This window comes from Canis lupus, chromosome 5, assembly GCF_048164855.1.
Source record: "Canis lupus baileyi chromosome 5, mCanLup2.hap1, whole genome shotgun sequence".
Classification (NCBI taxonomy): domain Eukaryota; kingdom Metazoa; phylum Chordata; class Mammalia; order Carnivora; family Canidae; genus Canis; species Canis lupus.
The window spans coordinates 55,853,203-55,872,306 of NC_132842.1; the positions used below are offsets into that span (position 1 = coordinate 55,853,203).

The 19,104-nt window shown below is 50.0% G+C and overlaps 1 protein-coding gene across 1 annotated transcript in view; it reads left to right on the plus strand.

Annotated features, from left to right (window-relative positions):
• Nucleotides 1-2,636: 2,636 nt before the first annotated feature.
• Nucleotides 2,637-19,104, plus strand: part of MAP1B (microtubule associated protein 1B) — an 83,000-nt gene continuing 66,532 nt past the window's right edge. The window contains exons 1-2 of the mRNA XM_072826750.1: nucleotides 2,637-2,876; nucleotides 10,711-10,812. Coding sequence (XP_072682851.1) covers nucleotides 2,693-2,876; nucleotides 10,711-10,812 — 286 coding nt within the window. The 5' untranslated portion in view covers nucleotides 2,637-2,692. The remainder of the gene's footprint in view (nucleotides 2,877-10,710; nucleotides 10,813-19,104) is intronic.

Here is a 19,104-nt window from a genome sequence, read left to right on the forward strand (position 1 = left end):
CAAGAAGAAGAATCACTTGGCCAGAGTTACAAAGCTGTACGATAGCAGTCTGCATCTCTCATCAGTTTTCTGTCATTATGTCTGTGTTTTGCAAAGTCTGGGTGGTGACTTAGGTGGTTCATGGTCATGGCATTTCACTGTACTGACTCACACAGTAAGAGAGCTCTTGTGTTATTTTCATCCAACCTTCTGCGATGACATGGAAAACAACTCAGTTCGGTGGTAGTGTGTCTTAACGCCTCTCCAACACTTGCTAATCTCTGTTTTTTTAATATGAGTTCTTTTTTTTAAATTTTTATTTATTTATGATAGTCACAGAGAGAGAGAGAGAGAGAGACGCAGAGACATAGGCAGAGGGAGAAGCAGGCTCTATGCACCGGGAGCCCGACGTGGGATTCGATCCCGGGTCTCCAGGATCGCGCCCTGGGCCAAAGGCAGGTGCTAAACTGCTGCGTCATCCAGGAATCCCGAGGGTCAGAGTCTTGAGCAAATAGCGGTGTGTGGCAGGAGGTGAACTGTATGATCTTATTCTCATTGTGTTTATCTTAGGGATACCTTCCCTTTCAAAGTGACGTTAGTGTTTCCACTTGCACAGCAGTAAAGAATTTCATGAAAAATGAATCTTAAGTAAAAAAAAATGGAGCAAAAGAAAATTATTACATAAATAAAAGTAATGGTGGTTCAGAGAAATGAAGGACAATCAGTATGTGACAGTGGGCTCCGATGGCTTCGCTCTGGAAAACGAGGCTCCTGACCAAACCTCCTCCCCCACTTATGGGCGCTGGTGCTACCCTTACCTCTCTAAGAGGAATTGAGGGCCTTCTACGACCAAGAAATGATCTGTTACTATCTCACTTGGGAACTCTTTGTCACTGTTCACTGGCGAATGTGGCTCACCAGTGAGCCTGTCACAGACCTCAACTGCTGTGGGCCAGATGGTTACCTTATTCCCCGTTGACCAGACTGGCATGTAGGAAGGCATCATGGCCATTGGCTTCCTACCATGTCTCCCATGCCAGGGTTTCAGGAAAGAGCTAAGCGCAAAGCGCGAATCACCAATAAATCATGGTGGTAAATGGGTAAGACAATGGGCTGACTTGGAAATCTTAGCCTACCTATCCAGGTGATTTGTTTTGTCCCTAATATGCATTCTAGTGTTAAAACTCTATTGACTAATTTCCATGCAGGCCTCTTTCTTAAGCTTCTAATCTTAATTCTATCTTTTATGATAGTACCATGTTTGCACATTTTGTTCTTTTTTTTTTTTTAAAGATTTTATTTATTCATGAGGGACACACAGAGAGGGAGAGAGAGAGGCAGAGACACAGGCAGAGGCAGAAGCAGGCTCCCTGCGGGGAGCCCGATGTGGGACTCGATCCCAGGACCAGGGATCACACATGCCCTGAGCCCAAGGCAGATGCTCAACCGCTGAGCCCTCCCATTTTCTTCCTTCTTCATCCCCACCAGCCCTTTCCTGGGGCAGAAGCTATATTCAGGAGATCTGTGAGACATGGTTGTAGGTGGGCTGCCTTTAAACACTTTTTTCTGTGTTCTAAACACAAAGGCAACAACAATCCCCGATGCTACGTATATTTTTTAAAAGATATCACCATCACACGAAATCATTTTGCTGGTGTGTTCCTCAGGGGACCGAGAAGCACATTGTAGTCCCTGTAATCCTGCTCGGATAGAGAGGGTGCCTTCTCTTTTTATTCTTTGTTAGGCCCGATGCTAGCTGTTCAGCATATCATTAGGGGAAGAAATCTGTATCTGGAAAACCGCATCTGTAGTCCTCTCATTTCCTTTTTTTTACACATTTATTTGTTATTGGTGTTCAATTTGCCGACATACAGCATCACACCCAGTGCTCATCCCATCAAGTGCCCCCTCAGTGCCCGTCACCTAGTCCCCCCCGCACCCCTTTCCCATAAGCACCACAAAGCCAGTGCTCTTTCCTTTGCACTGGGAATTGCAGACTGGGGGCCCAAAGCCTGAACAACGTTGGACCCCGGGTTTGCATTTTTTGGCGCATCAGGGGGTGGGTGGGCCGTACTGGTTAGGCGCGTGTCTCGCTGAGCCCACAAGGTCAGAGCGAAGGCGGGGTGCGCGTCCCCGGAGCCGGGGGGCCCGGGGTCACGGCACCTGAGCCTCGGCCCTCGAGGTCGCGGGCGGGGCGCGAGGCCCGGGCCTGCACCGGGCACCTGGGCGAGGTCCGCCCCGCGGCGGGGGGGGTGCGGGGGGCGCGGCGTGCGCCCCCGGCCCGGCTGCGGCGGGGTCCCCACGGGCACGGCCCCGGCTGCGGGCGCTGCCCCGACCATTGTCCGCACACCTCTTCCTCCGGCTTCCGGGCCGCGGGCGAGATGATTTGCTGCAGATGACATCAGCCCGGGCCGCCGGCTGCAGGCGCGGAGGCAGCCGCCGCGTGAGGATGTGCCGGGTGGTCCCTGCCTCCTCCTCTTCCTCCTCCTCCCGGCTCGCGGCCCGGGCTCCGTATAAAAGCGGCGCCGCGTCCCCGCCCGCTCGCAGTGCCCGCTCCGCTCCGCCGCGCGCTCCGGGGAGGGCGGAGGGGAGGCGGCGCGGCGCCGGGAGGGGCGCGGGGGGCGGAGCGCGGGCTGCACCTCGGCGGCAGAGCCTCTCCTGCAGCAGACGAGCCGGGCGCCGGGCAGCTCGCGCAGCGCAGCGCGCCGGCAGGATGGCGACCGTGGTGCTGGAGGCCGCCGAGCCCGAGCCCGCCGGCGGCATCGCCAACCCCGCGGCGTCCACGTCGCCCAGCCTGTCGCATCGCTTCCTCGACAGCAAGTTCTACCTGCTGGTGGTCGTCGGCGAGATCGTGACCGAGGAGCACCTGCGGCGCGCCATCGGCAACATCGAGCTCGGTAAGCGGCCCCGCGCCCCCCCCCCCGCCCGCCCCGCCCAGGGCGCGCCCCGCACCCGCACCCGCACCCGCGGGGCTGCGCTCGCCGACGGGCATCCCGCGGATGCTCGGGTGCGGGGCCCGGTGGGCACGGCCTCCGCCTCCCGCAGGGACCTGTCACAGGTCCGCAGCCCCCCCGCGGGCCGCCGCCCCGCCGCCCCGGGAACTGCAGGTGGCCACAATAGAGCCGAGCCCCGGGAGCGGGGGGCGGGGGCGCTTGGCGCAGACGCCCTATTTAGTCCTCTTGCCTCCCCCCCAACGGCTCCCCCAGGGCTGGGACCCCCGGCATGCGCCAGGGCCCGCGTGGGAATCGGCCTCCCCGCAGCCACCTCGGCCCCCGAGAAATGCCTTTTCTGGCGTAAAACCTCCCGATGTGCTCTCCCCCACCCCCCACCCCGCAATGACTAGGCTAGTCCTGGGGCCACGCCCGCCCCCCCTCCCGTCCCCTCCCCGGGACGCAGGGATGGAGAACCGCCTGCGCCCGCCTCGCCACCGCCCCTGGGACCCCGGTGGCAGCCTCCAGAAAGGACAATGGGACCCCAAGTTGCGGGGTGGGGCTTCTGCTTTGGGAAGTCTCAGCCTCGGTGGCGTGGGCTTAGGGGAGGTGGGGGGTGTCGGCGGGCAGGGCCAGCGCCGCGCCCGGTGCGCGCACTAGGAGCGCGCTCTGCGGAGGCCGAATAGCGGTTCGCCGGGAAGCCGGGGCGGGGCCGGGAGCGCCGGGAGGGCCGGGCGGGCGGGCGGGCGCAGCCTCGGGCGCGCGGCCCGGCCCGCCCCCGGCCCCACCCGGGCTGCCGCAGTGCTCCCGTCGGCTCACCGCACCTGCCCCCCGCACTGCGGCGCCCCCGCCGGGCCCGGGCTCGGAGCTGCGCGCGCCCACCCGTCCCCGGGCCCGGCTTTGTTGCGCCCCAAGCGCCCCCGGCCCCCAGGGGCAGCTCAGGTCTGCACCCTCGCCCTCGCCCCGGGCGCCCCGGCCCTGCCCTGGGCCCCGCCGCAGGCCCCCCGCCCGGCCCGCGCTCCAGGCTCCCGGAGACACCGGCTGGTGGGCGTGGTGCCCGCACTGCGGTCTCTACGGCAGCCCCGGGCGGACAAAGGGCGTGCACGCCCGCCTCGCTCCCGGGCCCCGGGGCCCCCCGCCCACCCCCACCGGAGACCTAGGGGAACCCTGATTTTCCATGAAAGAAAAAAAAAAATGAAAGCTTGCTTTCTGACTCTGCATTTGGAAACGGCCCCTTGTCCCCAGAACAAAAGGCTGCAGGGTGGGGATTGGACTCGCAAACCTGGTTCTTTTGTTTAACTTTAAAGCACTGATTTTTTTTTCTTCCCCTTTCAGCTTAAAAAAACAAAAACAAAAACAAAAAAAACCCAGAATGCAGTCGTGTAGTTTTATTTGAATAAAAAAAAACAAGAGAAAGAGATTGCAATAGGGAGATGCCTTATTTGAGCATCTCAGAAACCCTTCGTTTTCAAACTAGAGGCCTTAAGTCTGGTCTGTCTTTAGTTTGCACGTTTTTCTCCTTGGAAAATTTCAGCCCTACTGACTCTGGGTGTGGCTGCCATAGGAATCGATGATTCTGGATTAAAAGCAGTTATTGCCGGGGAGTCCTAATAGCTGCAGAGGGGCTTAGGCATCTCTGATTTTCGTGACCCGCCCAGGTGGGGCCGGCAAAGGGGCCCTCGCCCCGTGTTAGAGACGGGGGCCCGGGGGGGGGGGGGGCAGGAAGGATCCGGGGCCTGCTCAAGGTCACATCGGCCCTAAGGGACAGGAGTGCCCCCTGCACCCACCCCGATTCTCTGGCCCTGTCATCATGTCCGTGCGGGGTCCAAGGCGGCAGTTTGCAGAGCTTGCCTTTGTATGGCCATCCACTGGTGGGCAGCACCCTGCGCAGGGAGGGGGCCTGGCCCTCACCTTCCTACCCTAATCATCGTCCTGCTTTGTTACTCTGCGGATCATCCTTTCTGAACCCCATCCCTCAGGGCCTTTATTCAGTCCGCTTCTCTTTGAGGAAAAGAATAGATGCATCCAAGTGCTGCTGTGAAGGGCTCTCTGTCTTCACTCCTTTTCACACCATTAGCTTGCAGTAATACAGTTCAGATGTGCGTTTTGGACGTCAAAAAATATTTTTCTTTTTAATGGATTGAGATAATATAGAGAAAGGAAGAAAGCACAGATCACAGACGGGGAGCTCGGTGAATTTCCACAAGGTGGACACACCTGGGCCACGTCGCTCAAGGAGCAGACATTACTGGAATCCCAGAAGCCCCTTCACGTTCCCGTTTCAATCACCAGGCCTTCCTGATTTTTTTGGTTCGCTAATTTGGTCAGGTTTTTGCACAGAACTCCCAAATTGCTGTATTGATCCCGTTAACAATCAATCAAGTGAGCGAGCACAGCCACTTCCTCACGCACAGTAGCAGATGCTGCTTTTCCTCTGGAGATTGCTCTCCTGGGTCCTGGGGTCTCAGATGCAGCTGAAGCTCCAGGGCCCCTCAAGGACGAAGCACAATTGCTCCCCTGGCTTTTCAGACAGTCTGAGATGACTTAGCAACAGGGCAGCCTGGCTCCGTGTTCTCTGTGTCCCTGTGGCTGGCGCGCTGCTGCCTCAGCCTGCAGGTCCCAGCTGGGCCTCCTCCAGAGGTCACTCTGGCACCATCGCTGCTACTGGTGCCTGTGGGCCGCAGCGTGTGACGGGGATGGAGATGCTCCTGGGGGGTGGGGATTGGGGCGGCTCCGACTGAGTCCTGCAGGCTGGGAATGCAGTGCTTCATGTGTTAGGCTTGCTTCCTATTTCCCCTCCCATGTTCACTGACCTCCTGTGGGTTCGGGGACCCTGGTGATTTGGAATTTTGCCATCTGATTACCGAGGGTTCTTTGGGAAGCCTCGAAGATAAACCTGTAGGAAGATGGTGGTAATACGATAAATCCACAGGCCTGGAACATCCCGGCGTGGATGCTTAGGAAAGCTTTCTGCAACCGCGGAAGAGAGATGCGCCCTCATTTTCTCAGCTGTATTCAAAATGTCTAATGTAAGGTTTGATCATACCTTCTCAAGGTTGAAACAATGGTCTTCCTCCCGTGGACTGGTCTAGCTTTGTTAGTTATGCAGCACTGGATGCCAAACCACTGTCGCTCCCATCAAATACCACTCCTGGGCATCTCTTTTCACCCTCATCCCAATTAGGCCCCACCTTAGACCTAATAGCCATCCCCATTTTTAGCAGAGCCTCTACTCCTCCCGTTTATTGTAGGACATAGACTACATAAATCCATGCCTTGTAAACTGAATTCTAGAGCCTTATGAAAGTTTTCATTGCTTTATTTTATTGCTTTATAGGAATTAAGACTTATTAGGAATATTAACTGTCAGGTCCGTGCTTTCAGTTACTGATAAAGAATGTAGCTTTTCTCTGGCTAACACTGGGAAGCAGCAAGGCTAACACTGGGAAGCAGCAAGATTCGTTTATAAAAAGATAGATGTGTGTAACATCTAGTGCCCTGGATTTTGAAATGTAAGCTTAGCCGATTGCATTGTAACCTTCTGATGGTACTTTATTGATTGTCTTCAAGATGGCTAAGGGAATTAAGAACATAGGGAAGAGGTGGGGTTTGGTTCTCATTTTAATAGGAAAAAAAGCCAACACATGGTGGAGGTTAGAAGAAATGTTGGAGAATGATAAATATATTGTGTTCATCTTTATACTTTGCAAAGTCAAAAGGTAGATGGATTTCTACTTGTGTTGCTTAATTGGTATTATCTGGTAAGGGTTCTGTGAGCCGTGCCGGAACCCAAGCCAGTTCCCAAATGGAAGGTCATTAAATTGATGATTCACATTCTTTTTTTTTTTTTTTTAAGATTTTATTTACCTATTTGAGAGAGAGAGCGTGAGAGAGAGAGAAAGCGTGCGCATGGGCAGAGTGAGGGGTAGAGCGAGAAGCAGACTCCTGGCTGAGCAGGAAGCCCGACTGGGCTTGATGCCAGGACCAGGGATCGTGACCTGAGCTTAAGGCAGACGCCTAACCGACTGAGCCACCCAGGCGCCCCTGATGATTCATTCTTAATCTTCTATAAAGGCTTACTTTTAAAATAAGCTCTTTTTGACCAATAATAACTATAAATCACTTCTTTTGTTTTCAATGTGGGAAGCTATCCAAAAACCTAAATTATTTATCATCAATGCATTGCACATATACATTATGAACATCAAGTATTTGGATTAAAAAAGCCAATTGAAAGTTTGGACAAGGAAAAAAAATAAGAAAACTTCTTTGAGAAATGAACCTTGAATTTAGCTCTTTTTTGTTTTAATTCTGTTTCTTTAATTTATGATTCTAATCTGCCTCCCAGTCACTTTTTAGCATAGTTTTACAAATGGAATCTTACAGTTCATAGGTTAACCGTTTAGGTACCAGCAAAAAATATTCAAAAGCTTATGGATCCGAGGGATCAATGAGAAAGTTTATAGGAAAAAAAAAAAAAAAAAAAAACAACTTTGAAAGGCCCAAATACTGTTGAGTAGAACCCATGTGCCATTGCAACATGTAATGAATGATCACTTTGTTGGTTTTTCCAGTTTATAATCTCTTTTAGGAATATAGATTTTAGCTTTCAATGGGAGGTGCTTTTAAAAAAAATTGTTGGTTTTATTCAATAATCCTGCAAAATGTTTGCATGATTGGTAACCTTGGCAAGATATAACCTGTATAAAGTGAGGGAAAGTGGCTGCTCACCGGTCACTCTGACTTGTCCTATAATGACCCCGCCCCCCCCCCACACCCATTTTATTTCTCCTGTTTCCATCTGCAAACTTCATGTGCACTTTAGCTTCCCCTTTGTGCCCTGCTTTCCCCTGGATTCAGAGAATGGAATTCTTGGCTGGAGCACTGGCCTGCAGACAGTGATGGTGCCCGTTCTGTGGCTGGGCACCAGCCCCAGATTATGTGGGGGAGTCCTCAGGGTGCCCAGCCACAGGTCACATTCCCAGCGGTGACAGATGCCCCCTGGGCCCAGAAATTTAATAAATGCGGGGGTTGACCTCCCATTGGTAGAGTTCTGTTCTGCCCTGACCTAGGTCAGCCAGTAAGGGGCACAGTCTTAGCAGTGTGCTGGAGAAGCAATGGCTTAAGACAGAGTTTGACCTGGCGTATATTGGGGTGGAGCATCAGAAAAAGGGCTGGGAATTTATCTTGACATTCTCTAGTATCCATGAGAGACCAGGATGATCTGCTTCTGAAAGCCTCCTCAGAATCTGTTTATCAGCACCCTACGGGCCCCCAGTCAGGCCCTCGAGAGAGGAGAATGTGGCAAGACAAAGAAGATCCTTTTCTGCCCTTTAAGCTTCAGAGGGCTTATGGCTGGCTTCCTGTTAGGCACGGAGGGAAGATATATAAACCTACTAAATGCAGTAGGAGCCTTCATTGAGAAATACTATTTCTCTTTGCTAGTATTACCCAGTAGAAGGTACAATGTAATCACAAAATTGTCATTTCTAAAATTGATATAGAAAGTGGCCTCGTTCCCAAGTTTTCCTTTCCAACTAAAATAACCAGTGAGTCCTTTGTGACCTTGATTTTATAAGTGGTAGTAGTGAGGTAGGCATTGTTAAGACATAATTTGGCTGGAAATTGCCCCCTTGGAAAGAGAACCCTAGATTTTTAGTGTCGTTGGCAGTATGAAACTGAGAAATATTATTTCTATCGGCCGTTTACTAGTATAATTTAAAAATTAATTTCCAAATGAGCTTTTCTGTTTTGTACTTTCCTCCCCTTGCTAACTCACAAATCATACAGCCAGGAGTTTTTGAAATATAAAGCAAATGTTTAATTGCATGTGTCATGACAAGTTAATTGAAGCCAAGGAGAAAATGGTAAACAACAGTGTAAGAGCAAGTCTCCGTATAACCCTAGATGAAGTCATTCAAATGATGTAGCAATTTGGACATAGCGAAGAACAAAGGCAGAAGAACCCTATGAATTTAATTTAAATACATATGTCTCATTATTAACTTAGTGACCCAACGTGACAAGCCCGGAGACAAAGTGGAGCTCAGACCTGGAGCACAGAGAAACCAGTTAACAATTACCAATTAAGCGGCTCAGACAGGAGCTTGACGGTTTTTTCATGCTGGCCTCGCATATAGCGTATACGTCGAAGTAAAATATTCTAATGAATTCAGACCTCTCAACCTGTCAAGCCTTCTGTGGAACAAAAAGAACCCATTTATCATTTCTGCGCTAAAAAGATCTGCAAAATCGCAACATGCCTTTCTTGTTAAAATTTAAATACTCCTTAGCACAAATGCAAGCTGAGGCTGTTGATGTTTCCAAGGAGACCCATAATATTCCCCCTTAGGATTTAGCCTCTCTTTAGGGCTGTTAACTCTTCCACACCTGAAATCTTCCTGTGCATTGTGCGATCAATTCTCTGCCTCTCCTGGGTGGACGTGCACCTGTTTGAAAATACTCCTCGCAGTCCAAGGGTGTTTGGTGTATAATCTGAAGAGTCTAGATAGATGTGCAGTCAAGTGAGTTTCCAGAATTTCTGTGTCGTACTTTTGTGCGTATAGACGACACACACACGTAGAAGCACACGCACACCCACACCGTATCTTGTTTCTTTGCAAGATAAGAAGACCGAACAAGATATAAATGGGGGGTAAATACAGACAGGCGTTCAGGATTTATGGGTGTGTTTAAATAATGTGCTGCCATTTATACTCCCGAGTCTGTGGGAGCGACTACGGAGCCACAAAGCTGGTGAGATGACCCGGGGCGTGTGTGGAGATGGCTCCTCGGCTGTTTTGCCGAGTTTCAAGGCCCGGCTCCTAGGAGCCAGGCAGTAAACGGCTGCTGTTGCAGAGGTTCTTCCTGGCAACTGAGGATGCTCCGTGCAAGGGTGCGGTCATGGGTCCTACCGATGGCTCCCCCAGAAGCTACCTATTTGGAAAAGTATAAAAATCCATAGAAAACAAACACATTGCAGAGTGTTGTGGTTTCTCAGTTCTCCCTGGCTTGCTCCCCAGTTCTTGCTTCTTCGATGTCCTCTGGGTTCCCTCTGGCCACCCCCCTTTAGAAGGACAGGGGCGGGGGGACTGAGGCAGGGCATCCGAGCTCCTTCTGCCCCAGCCTCGGGCCTGGTGAGCGGAAGGCGGTTCATGGCCACTGACTCTGTACGATTTTTTAAAGCTGTTGCCACACTCGGTGCCTCCCGGTAAGAACACTGAGCACCGCTGGCGCGCGCGATCAAAAGGAGCATCTGCAAGGCTGATCGGATAAAGGGGGGGTGGGGGCAGAGAGGCTGCGACTTTAGGGCTGAGGTCCAGTCTTCTCATGCAGGTGGCGCAGCGGGGCGCCCGACAGCTGGCCGCTGAGCCGCCCAGGTCCCAAGGCGTAGAGACCAAGGCCCGCAGGTGCCTCGGCGCCCCCGTCGGGAGCGGCCCCGCCAGCGCTGCTCGGGACAGCCGGGCCTGTGTGATGGCCTGTCCACCTGGAACCTGACCGCCTCCTGTCCTTCCCACTCCCTCCATGGAGAAAAGCCTGTCATTTCCCCAGTAGCTGCTTTCCTTGCGCTCCCAGAAAAGCCGCATGTGCGTCTTACGAGGGCAGAGGCCTGGTCCCCCTGCCCATCCCCTGTGTCGCGGCCTGCGGCGGGGACCTCCTAGCCCTCCCCCTCTGCGGGCTCATCACTTGAGAAGTCTGCACATCCACCCCGAAAGCCTGAGAAATGTCACGGCGACGTTGGCCAAACCGCTCCGAAATGACTAACTGGACCGCTGTCCCTTCTCTTCCTGCCCCTCCCTAGGAATCCGATCATGGGACACCAACCTGATTGAGTGCAACCTGGATCAAGAACTGAAACTTTTTGTGTCTCGACACTCCGCCAGATTCTCTCCTGAAGTCCCAGGTGAGGCCTTGCTCTCCGTGTAGGTCCCCTAAGAGCCCGTGGCCTGCAGAGCCTTGTCCCCCCCTCCCCCCGGGGGCACCAAGAGGAATTTCCTTTTATTGCCAAAAACTTCTTTGTAGTTGTGCTTATCGGTGAGGTTGGCCCGAAGCAGCATTTCACGAAAGTCGATTGTAATTTATCTCCGCGTGGGTTATCTGTTTCGTGGATTCTTAGTGAAAAGTTTTAAAGGTCTGGGGGACAGTGTTCCCCGCCCCCCCCATCTCACTGTACTCTCTGGCTTCCAGCGACTGTAGGCTATTTAAATATTAATTTTATTCAAATAAAGCTATGAATACAAATTGGGTGCCCTCCACCCCGAACACCACAACCTCCTACCCTCCCTAGAGAGAGGAAACGTCTCCATTTACCTACTCCATCCTTTTTCGCCATCGCATGACCACCCACTTTTCTCGGTGTGGGTAAAAGAGCCTGACATTGCAAATTGCTATTAAAATAGCCTTTCTTTCAGAGGTGGAAAAGAATACTGCAGAGTAAAGGTAAGGACACAAAACTTGTTACCTGGGGAAATGCTAGGCCTGGGGGTGTAGCGAGACTGTACTGGGCCTGGTCCACGTTGCCTTCCTTGTGCGAGCTGGGGCGGGTGGTTCTCCCTCTTGGTCACCTCTGAGGATTATGAGCAGAGGGGCTCGCCCATAAAGACTCCAGACCTGTGTTTCTCCAAAGCTCTGCCTTTGATCTGCCACGGACAGCTGTATTGCATTTTATTTCTTGCATATCACTGACATTTTATGTGAAATGGAGAAACATTCTTTCCTGTCTACCTGGTTCTGTTATATGATTGTGACTTTATTGGCATTGGTATCAAACCAGGAGGGGGAGGGTGGTCAGCCTTTTTTATTTTTTTTGATCGATTCCATCCTGTCCCATTGGCCTTATACATACTGAGATTTGAAACTGCTTATGGACGGTCGTCGCTTCACAGATCACGCTTGGCCACAGCACTGTGCCCCCGAGACCATCCTCGTTCCTCGTTCTTCTCTTCGGGTTTGTTATGACAGTGAAATCCCACACGTTTCAGTTGTCCAAATGAATTGTTGCTTTCAAGCACGGAATTGAGTAAATGTGCTAAGGAACACAGAGCAGGAACTGGTTCCGTAAAAGTTTAACTTGCTGCAAAGCCCTGTGAAAAGTCAGCTTTTAAGTAACTTTGAGGAAAAAAAGAGAGATCCAGAGGCTGTCAGCACACGATTTGCTGAAGTAAAGGTACAGTATATGATTGTGCCGGGGTTATTGTGTTGTATCTGTATGTCCTGCACGTCTCCGTGACTTTTAAAACCATCTCGCAAAAATAAAAACAAGGGAAGTACCCTTTTCCAACACTTGTGCAAAAGGCAAGTTTTTATCCTCTCTCTGTGGCTTGTTCTGACTTTCTTACCAAGACTGTTTGTAAAGCTACTTTTTTTTTTTTTTTTTTTGGTATACAAATCGTGATTCCTCTTGTGTTCATTCATCCTTGCGCTGGTGTTGCGGAATGACAGCTGTGTATTGCAAAATGAAAGGCTACAGGGACTGCTGAAGACTTTACCGTTTTTGGGCCAAAAGACCTGAGATGACTGTTGTGGACCAGAGAGGTTGGGTGCCCCACCCAGCACGTTAGCCCGGCGTACTGCGTGCTCCCTCCTTTTTCTGCTCTCCCTGTGGTGAGGGTTGGCTTCCCACCTAGCTGGATCCATGCAGTGCTAGATGCTACATCTGGACATGCGGCAGCCATCCCGTTCCTGGTGATGGCATGAAGGGGGTGGTGGTGGTAGGAGCTTCCCTTTGAAGCCTACGAGTGCACTGCGTAGGCCTGGGCCTCCCTGCTGAGGCCTGAGCGTGGAGAATAGGCCCCCTGGGAGGATTGCCCCTGTGGGGAGCGTCCAGCGTGGCGTGCAGGTTTCTAACCAAGGCTACCATAGATGAGGGAAGCACATGTCAGATTCAGTTTCAGGTAAGTACATGTGTTTTAGAGAGAAGTTTTGTTAGAGGACATGATGCAGCATGGCGGTGAGTGGACATCATGGGATGGTCACTGGCGTAGACCCGAGGAAGCTGTTCGTTCGCTTTTCCTGAACAAACTGGGAAAGGTTTTAGGGGAAATTCAAAATCTGTTTCTGAGTGAGTCCCAGTCTAGTGGTCTCTTCCGCACTCCCCGAAATTCTGTAGGAAGTAATGCGTGCACTTCCAGCCCCCTCAAGTGGAGCCGGCTGAACCTCTGCCTTCAGACATTCAGGATTGCGAGTTAGCCTAGAGGCAGGGGGACGAGGCGCAGGATGGGTTCATTAAAAAAGTAAAGCCATTCAGTCAGTCTGTTAGAAAATACTTAAATAGCACCTCCCATGTCCCAGGCACTATGGAATGAGGGTGGGTGACCACACAGTGATGAACAAAACCAACATGGTCACTGTTTTGCCTGTGAGAGGGCATCCAGCCGTCATGAGCAGACTTGCATCAACTCCGGTGCCCTGTGTCAAGTCTACACCCTTTGTGTTCGGTTGGGTTATTTATTTATTTATTTGTTTTTAGGCTAGCAGAGTGGCAGTAAAATATTCATTGTCTTCCCTGACACAAATAGATAAGGAGCTAGGGTTGCTGTTTCATCTGCTTGACATTCATGTTATTATGCGTTTGTTGTTTTCAAGAACTGGAGATCACTTACAAAAGACGGGCGGTAGCTTCCAAGGCAGCCAAGAAAGACATCGTGCTGGTGCTGTAAGCTCATGTGTTGTCTGGTACGAGTTTACCTCTTGCATTCCCTTCTATTTATTTTTTTAAAGGTTTTATTTGTTTTATTTTATTTATTTTGTTTATTTGCAAAAGAGTGAGAGCCAGAGAAATCACAGAGGGAGAGGGAGAAGCCACTCACCACTGAACAGGGGAGCCCTATGCAGGACTCGATCCCAGGACCCCGGGGTCATGACCCAAGCCAAGGGCAGATGCTTAACCAACTGAGCCACTCAGGTGCCCCTCTTGTATTTATTCTTAAATATAATTTTGAGATTTGATGTGGCTATTTCTTCAGAATTAAAGGCCTCATTCAAGACCCCTCTGGAAGATTTAGTCATCTTGAACAAAAATCTGCTTTGAGCAGGAATCTGGAACACAAGTGTTTTCTCCATGCAAGGTGGGGGCCATTTAGGGTGAGTGGTGAGGTAGTGGTTCCCCGAGTTCCCTGGAGCTGAGTCCTGGGATCACTAAGTGCCTCCCCCCCGACTCTGGCAGACTGTAATTTTTGGAACGATCAGTCATCTGGACCATCTTTTATAGTCTGGAACCTGTTGCAGGTTGACTTGCCTAAAGATCACTCAACAAACATCTGGTTTGTGCCCAGGGCAGGTCTGCTGCTTTGCCCCATTGTATAGAACCATTCTTGGCCCCGTCTAAACTGGGGTCCCACAAGACTCGTTACCTTGAGAGACAAGGTTAGACCCTCCACTGAGAATACTCTCCAGTCTTTCACTCAAGGAGAACCCAATACTTGAGTCTTTTCAAAATAGAGCCATCCTTTTGTTTCCTTATATTGATGAATATAAGGAATTCCACTTGATGGGGTTGATGAATCCCACTACTATCAAGGTCTTTCTTTATACGTCATAGCACGTGTTTTGTACCTTCATCACGTTGGCTGAGGATATTGTCATAAGTTTCACTACAAGGATAGAGCTGGGGTTACCTTGCGGTAGAGCATTTATTTCATTCTCTCTTATCTGCCTTTCTCCCTAATATAACTTTAGGTCTATTATCATAACAGTGGAGGAGGATATGTCCCAGGGAGGGTAGCACCCCATGTTCATCTGTGTTAGGCATCAGTTCATAACAGCAAAATAAGTACAAATCAATCCCAGGGCATGGGATGCCGGAGTGAAAATTCACTTCTGTTTTCTTTTTTCCTTCATTTGCCGCTGCTATCTGCCTATTAAAATACTTATTATGATTTGGTGAACACCCAAATCCTCCTCATCAACATACCACAATTATTAAGAGTGCGAGATCATGGAGCTAACCTACTTGAGTTTTGATCCTAGCTCTGACTTTTTTTTTTTGCTATAGGATCTTGGGGCAACTTAATCATTCTATGCCTTGGTTTTAGAGCCTGTAAAACAGGGACAGTTGCATCTATCTCACAGCACTTGGGTGAGGATCGAGTAAAATCTTGAAACAGTGCCTTGTCACATGGTTAAACCAGTCAACGTAGGTTAGCATTCAAAGTGGCTATTTTGCTGAGAGCCTATCTGAGTTGTGCATTTGCTGATTATTATCATCTGTGGGAAATACTGGCTTGGATGTTGGCTGGCTTCCTTTTGGCAATTTTATTAAAATTTTTATCAAAGATGTTTTTCAGAGAAACAATTGCCTGGGTATTATCAGAAGACACGTAGCCTCCGGTCATGGGTAGGAGGCGGCCATGCGGTGTGACCGAATTTAGGAAGGTCCCTTGAGCATGAGAGTGAAAAGGAGGTGATGCGTTCAGGTGCTGGTATAGCAGGACCTCCAGGCGGGGCTGGAGACGGTCCGTCATGCGGTCCTGCTGGACCCAGATGCTGATGTTGGTGAGGGTGCTGCATGGGGTATCCACCCGTGGGGGACAGCTTCCCCTCCGTTCTCCTAGGTGGTTCTCTGTCTAGGCAACAAGTGGCCATAGACCTTGCCAATTTTAAGAAGCCGAGATTTCTGGTGGTTTATTTTCTTAGTGGAATCAACGGTAAGACCTTGGCTGATTTGCATTTTGCCAATGGTTTTAGAGTTTAGGATTCATCGCAATTGTAGAGATCTTCCTGCAATGTGATGGGTTTTGTAGTGTGTATGGGTGGTTCTGCTTAGGAAGCCATACCTCTCCTCTGCAGGAGACACAAACCACCGCCGAGCATCCTTAGATTTGTGCTACGTGACTGCTAAAAATATCTGGCCTCTAGATGGGTTTTTGATGGAGAATTAAAATGGAGCCCTTTGAATTTAAGTCATGCGGATCCTCTACTCCCCCTGACATCAATGAGGCAAAGTTTCACAACATTTGCCAGTAGAATGATAAGAAAATGCCAAAGTGCTCTTAGAAGAGGTCCAAGAGTATTTTTAGTTGCCCTCTCTATCAGTCTAGACTTGTCTGTTTAGTCTGTCGTGCGGAATGATAGCTTAATTGTATGTGCCTAGGATGCGTCACCTGCTCTATGACAGGGAGTAATGAGTGTGTTTTCAGCCCTGCTCCCAACCTTTAAACCAGAAAGCACACAAATGCACATTTAGTTGTGTTCGGGAGGTTGACTTGACCCTCAGAGAACCTGTGATTTCAGAGGGAAAGCAAATACGTTATCTTCGTTTTCTCTCCCTCTCTCCCTTTCTCCCTCTCTCCCTCTCCCTCTCCCTCTGGGGTTGCACATGCATAGGTACAGACGCTTGCCCACATGCCCACAGGATTCATCTTTTCTCACGGCACCATCACCCAAGGTTATGGGAGGAACCCTGGTAGGAGAAGCAAACCACAAACAGAGTCTTATTTTGTGGAAGCCACCAGGCCCCTGTTGGACATCCATTGAGGTCAATGTGTGTGCCTGGGAAGGGGACTCCCATTTTCATGCAAACCATGGGCCTCTCCCCCACTTGCCCCCTGCCCTTGGCCTCCCACCCAGCCGTGGTTGGCTGCTGGAGAATTGGCGGCCCCTCCCGCTCCACTGCTCCCATTCACATGTCGCAGCCTGAGCGCAGAGCCTGGCACTGCTTGGTCACCCCCACCTGCGGTTATTTGAAACCGTGAAAAGGTCGAACTTTCTGTGGTGAAGAATCAGAATTTTGTAGTGTATATGCAACACAAGGCGTAACTCCTGCGAGGTTTATATTTTGCTCAACTTTGAAATTTGGGGATCTGTATGTTATTTTATCCTCACACACGAGTGTGATGTTTTTTTCCCCTGGGGTAGGTGTGGCCAACAGGGAGGAATAAAATGGTGTTTCATTGCCACGTTCATGTGCCTTCATTGCCATCATTAACGATGGCTCCTTCAGACTGCCCTGGAAATACCTATTCATCTCGTTTTTTTTTTTTTTTTAAGAGTAAAAAAAAAATATTTTACTCTGCCGACCGTAATGGTTCCTAATGGGCACCGTGAAACCACTCAACAGATAGACATGGGCAGGAAGGCAGAAAAGTAGCTCCCAGGGCCCAGTAGCCATTTGGGGGAATGACAGTAACCTGGCCATTAAATCCAACCTAGTGGATTTCAGAACAGCTGTTAACATCGCCAGCCAAGGACTGCGTCTCATGTGGAATGTTGGCACTTTGGTCTTCATTTCCAGACAGCAAAGAAAGCCCCTAGGTTTTTTTTTTTTTTTTTTAATTTTATTTATTCATGAGAGACACACACACACACACAGAGGCAGAGACACAGGCAGAGGGAGAAGCAGGCTCCATGCAGGGAGCCTGACATGGGACTTGATCCCTGGTCCCCAAGATCACACCCCGGGCTGAAGGCAGACGCTCAATCACTGAGCCCTCCCCAGGCTGCCCGCCCCTGTTTTTTTTTTTTGCTGGTAGAGATTTATTGTTGTCGTTTTGTTTTTCTACTTTTTAAAAAATTTATTATTATTTTTTTAAAGCAGCCGTGTCAGCAAACCACACCAAGTGACTCTAGTGCCTTTCCTTTTTTCTTGCCTGATTTTGCATGTTCTTTCTGGGGCACTTTGTTGAGCATCTATGGAAGCCATGCTGGAAATAAGGGTGGAAGATGAGGAACAAAGTATGAACTAACAGATTTTTTAAAATAAAAGGCGATAGTAATTTTTTTTTTTTTTAGTGCTTATTATTGAGTGAGGAATTGTACAGGGATGTATGGAGGAATGAGGTATCCCACTGTTGACAGTTTACTCGGGAAAATAAGTCATTCACAGCTTTAAAAAACACTAACAAAGAGTGTTTTCTTTATTTACAAAGTGCGTGTGTGAGAGACAGACACACGGGGTGGGGGGGTGGGGCGGGAGAAAGAGAGAGAGAAGCAGATTTACTCAAATCCCTGCAGAGACAAGGGGTAAGAATGGAGATCATAACAAGCATTGCATTTTGATTGTCCAAGTGCAGATTTAGTCCTAATGACAAAGGTTACCCAGGTACCAGCACCCCCACCCCCAGCCACAACCCGGGGCTAATTAAACGCTACCCAGGCAACCATCAAGTATCCTCAAACATCATACTCCAGGGCTTACGCCTTTTGTTTTCTCTCTCTGGTCTAAGGGTAATTTCTATTGCGTGTGAAGTCAGATTTCCTTGGTCCTAGAGAAATGTGAGAAAGTAAGAAGTGCCCCTGGGGGAAGCACACTTAAAAAACGGACCACAGGCACTGCAGGAATTAGCATAAACACAAGACAAAAATTACGTTGTTTTTATAAAGCATCCCAGCCTATGTTAAAGACCTGCCTGCAGTGAGGACTGCCGAGAGGTCTGCTTACAGAAAATGCAACCAGAGGCTACAGATGATTTAAGCATAAAATTTCCTAATTAAAAATAAACACTACAAGCCTAGGGCAGGTGGTGTTTTATTGGATGTGTCTCCCCTCTCTTAGACCGCACCTCATTTTAAAGACTCCAACTGAGGCTGGCTCTAAAAATTGCCCTGTGGGGTTAATTGCCCGAGGGGCTCAGATAAAGTAGGAGCTACCCGGAGTCTGCCTTGGTCTGGAACATTCTCTCAACCTGCCCTTTACCAGCGCTGCCTTAATCAAGCAGGTGGTCATTGGAGGCTATCCGTAGATGAGCCACAGTTGAGGATTTGGGACCAAATTCACAGATTCCTTGTTTGCATCTCACATGGAGAGTCTGGGGAAGGAACTGCTGCTCCCCAGGGGGACACCACTTATCTAGCACACCGTGCCCCAAGGACACTGCACCGTATAGATGTTGTTCTTTGGTTCCCAAGATGTCAGTCGATGGAAATGTCTCATCTGGGGCAGCTAACTTGATAGCAGTAAAGCTGGAGACGAAATGGATTCTGTAGCCCAAGCCAACAACATTCTCTTGGTGCAGAGCTCTGCAGCCATCGGGAGCAGTTGTGTTTGGCCTTCGAAACTCTCCTGGGGTTTGATGTCCGCCCATAAAAGACCAGTGAAATGGGTGAAAACTGCTTGCTGGAACTCTTCCCTTTCTGATGTTTGTGACCAAGCATGAGAGGGGCGTGGGAAGGGAAGGGAAGGGGACAGGGAGGGATCCCTTATCATACTCTGATCCAGGGGAGAGAAGATGATCTTTTCACAGTGTATGGTATGTCTTTT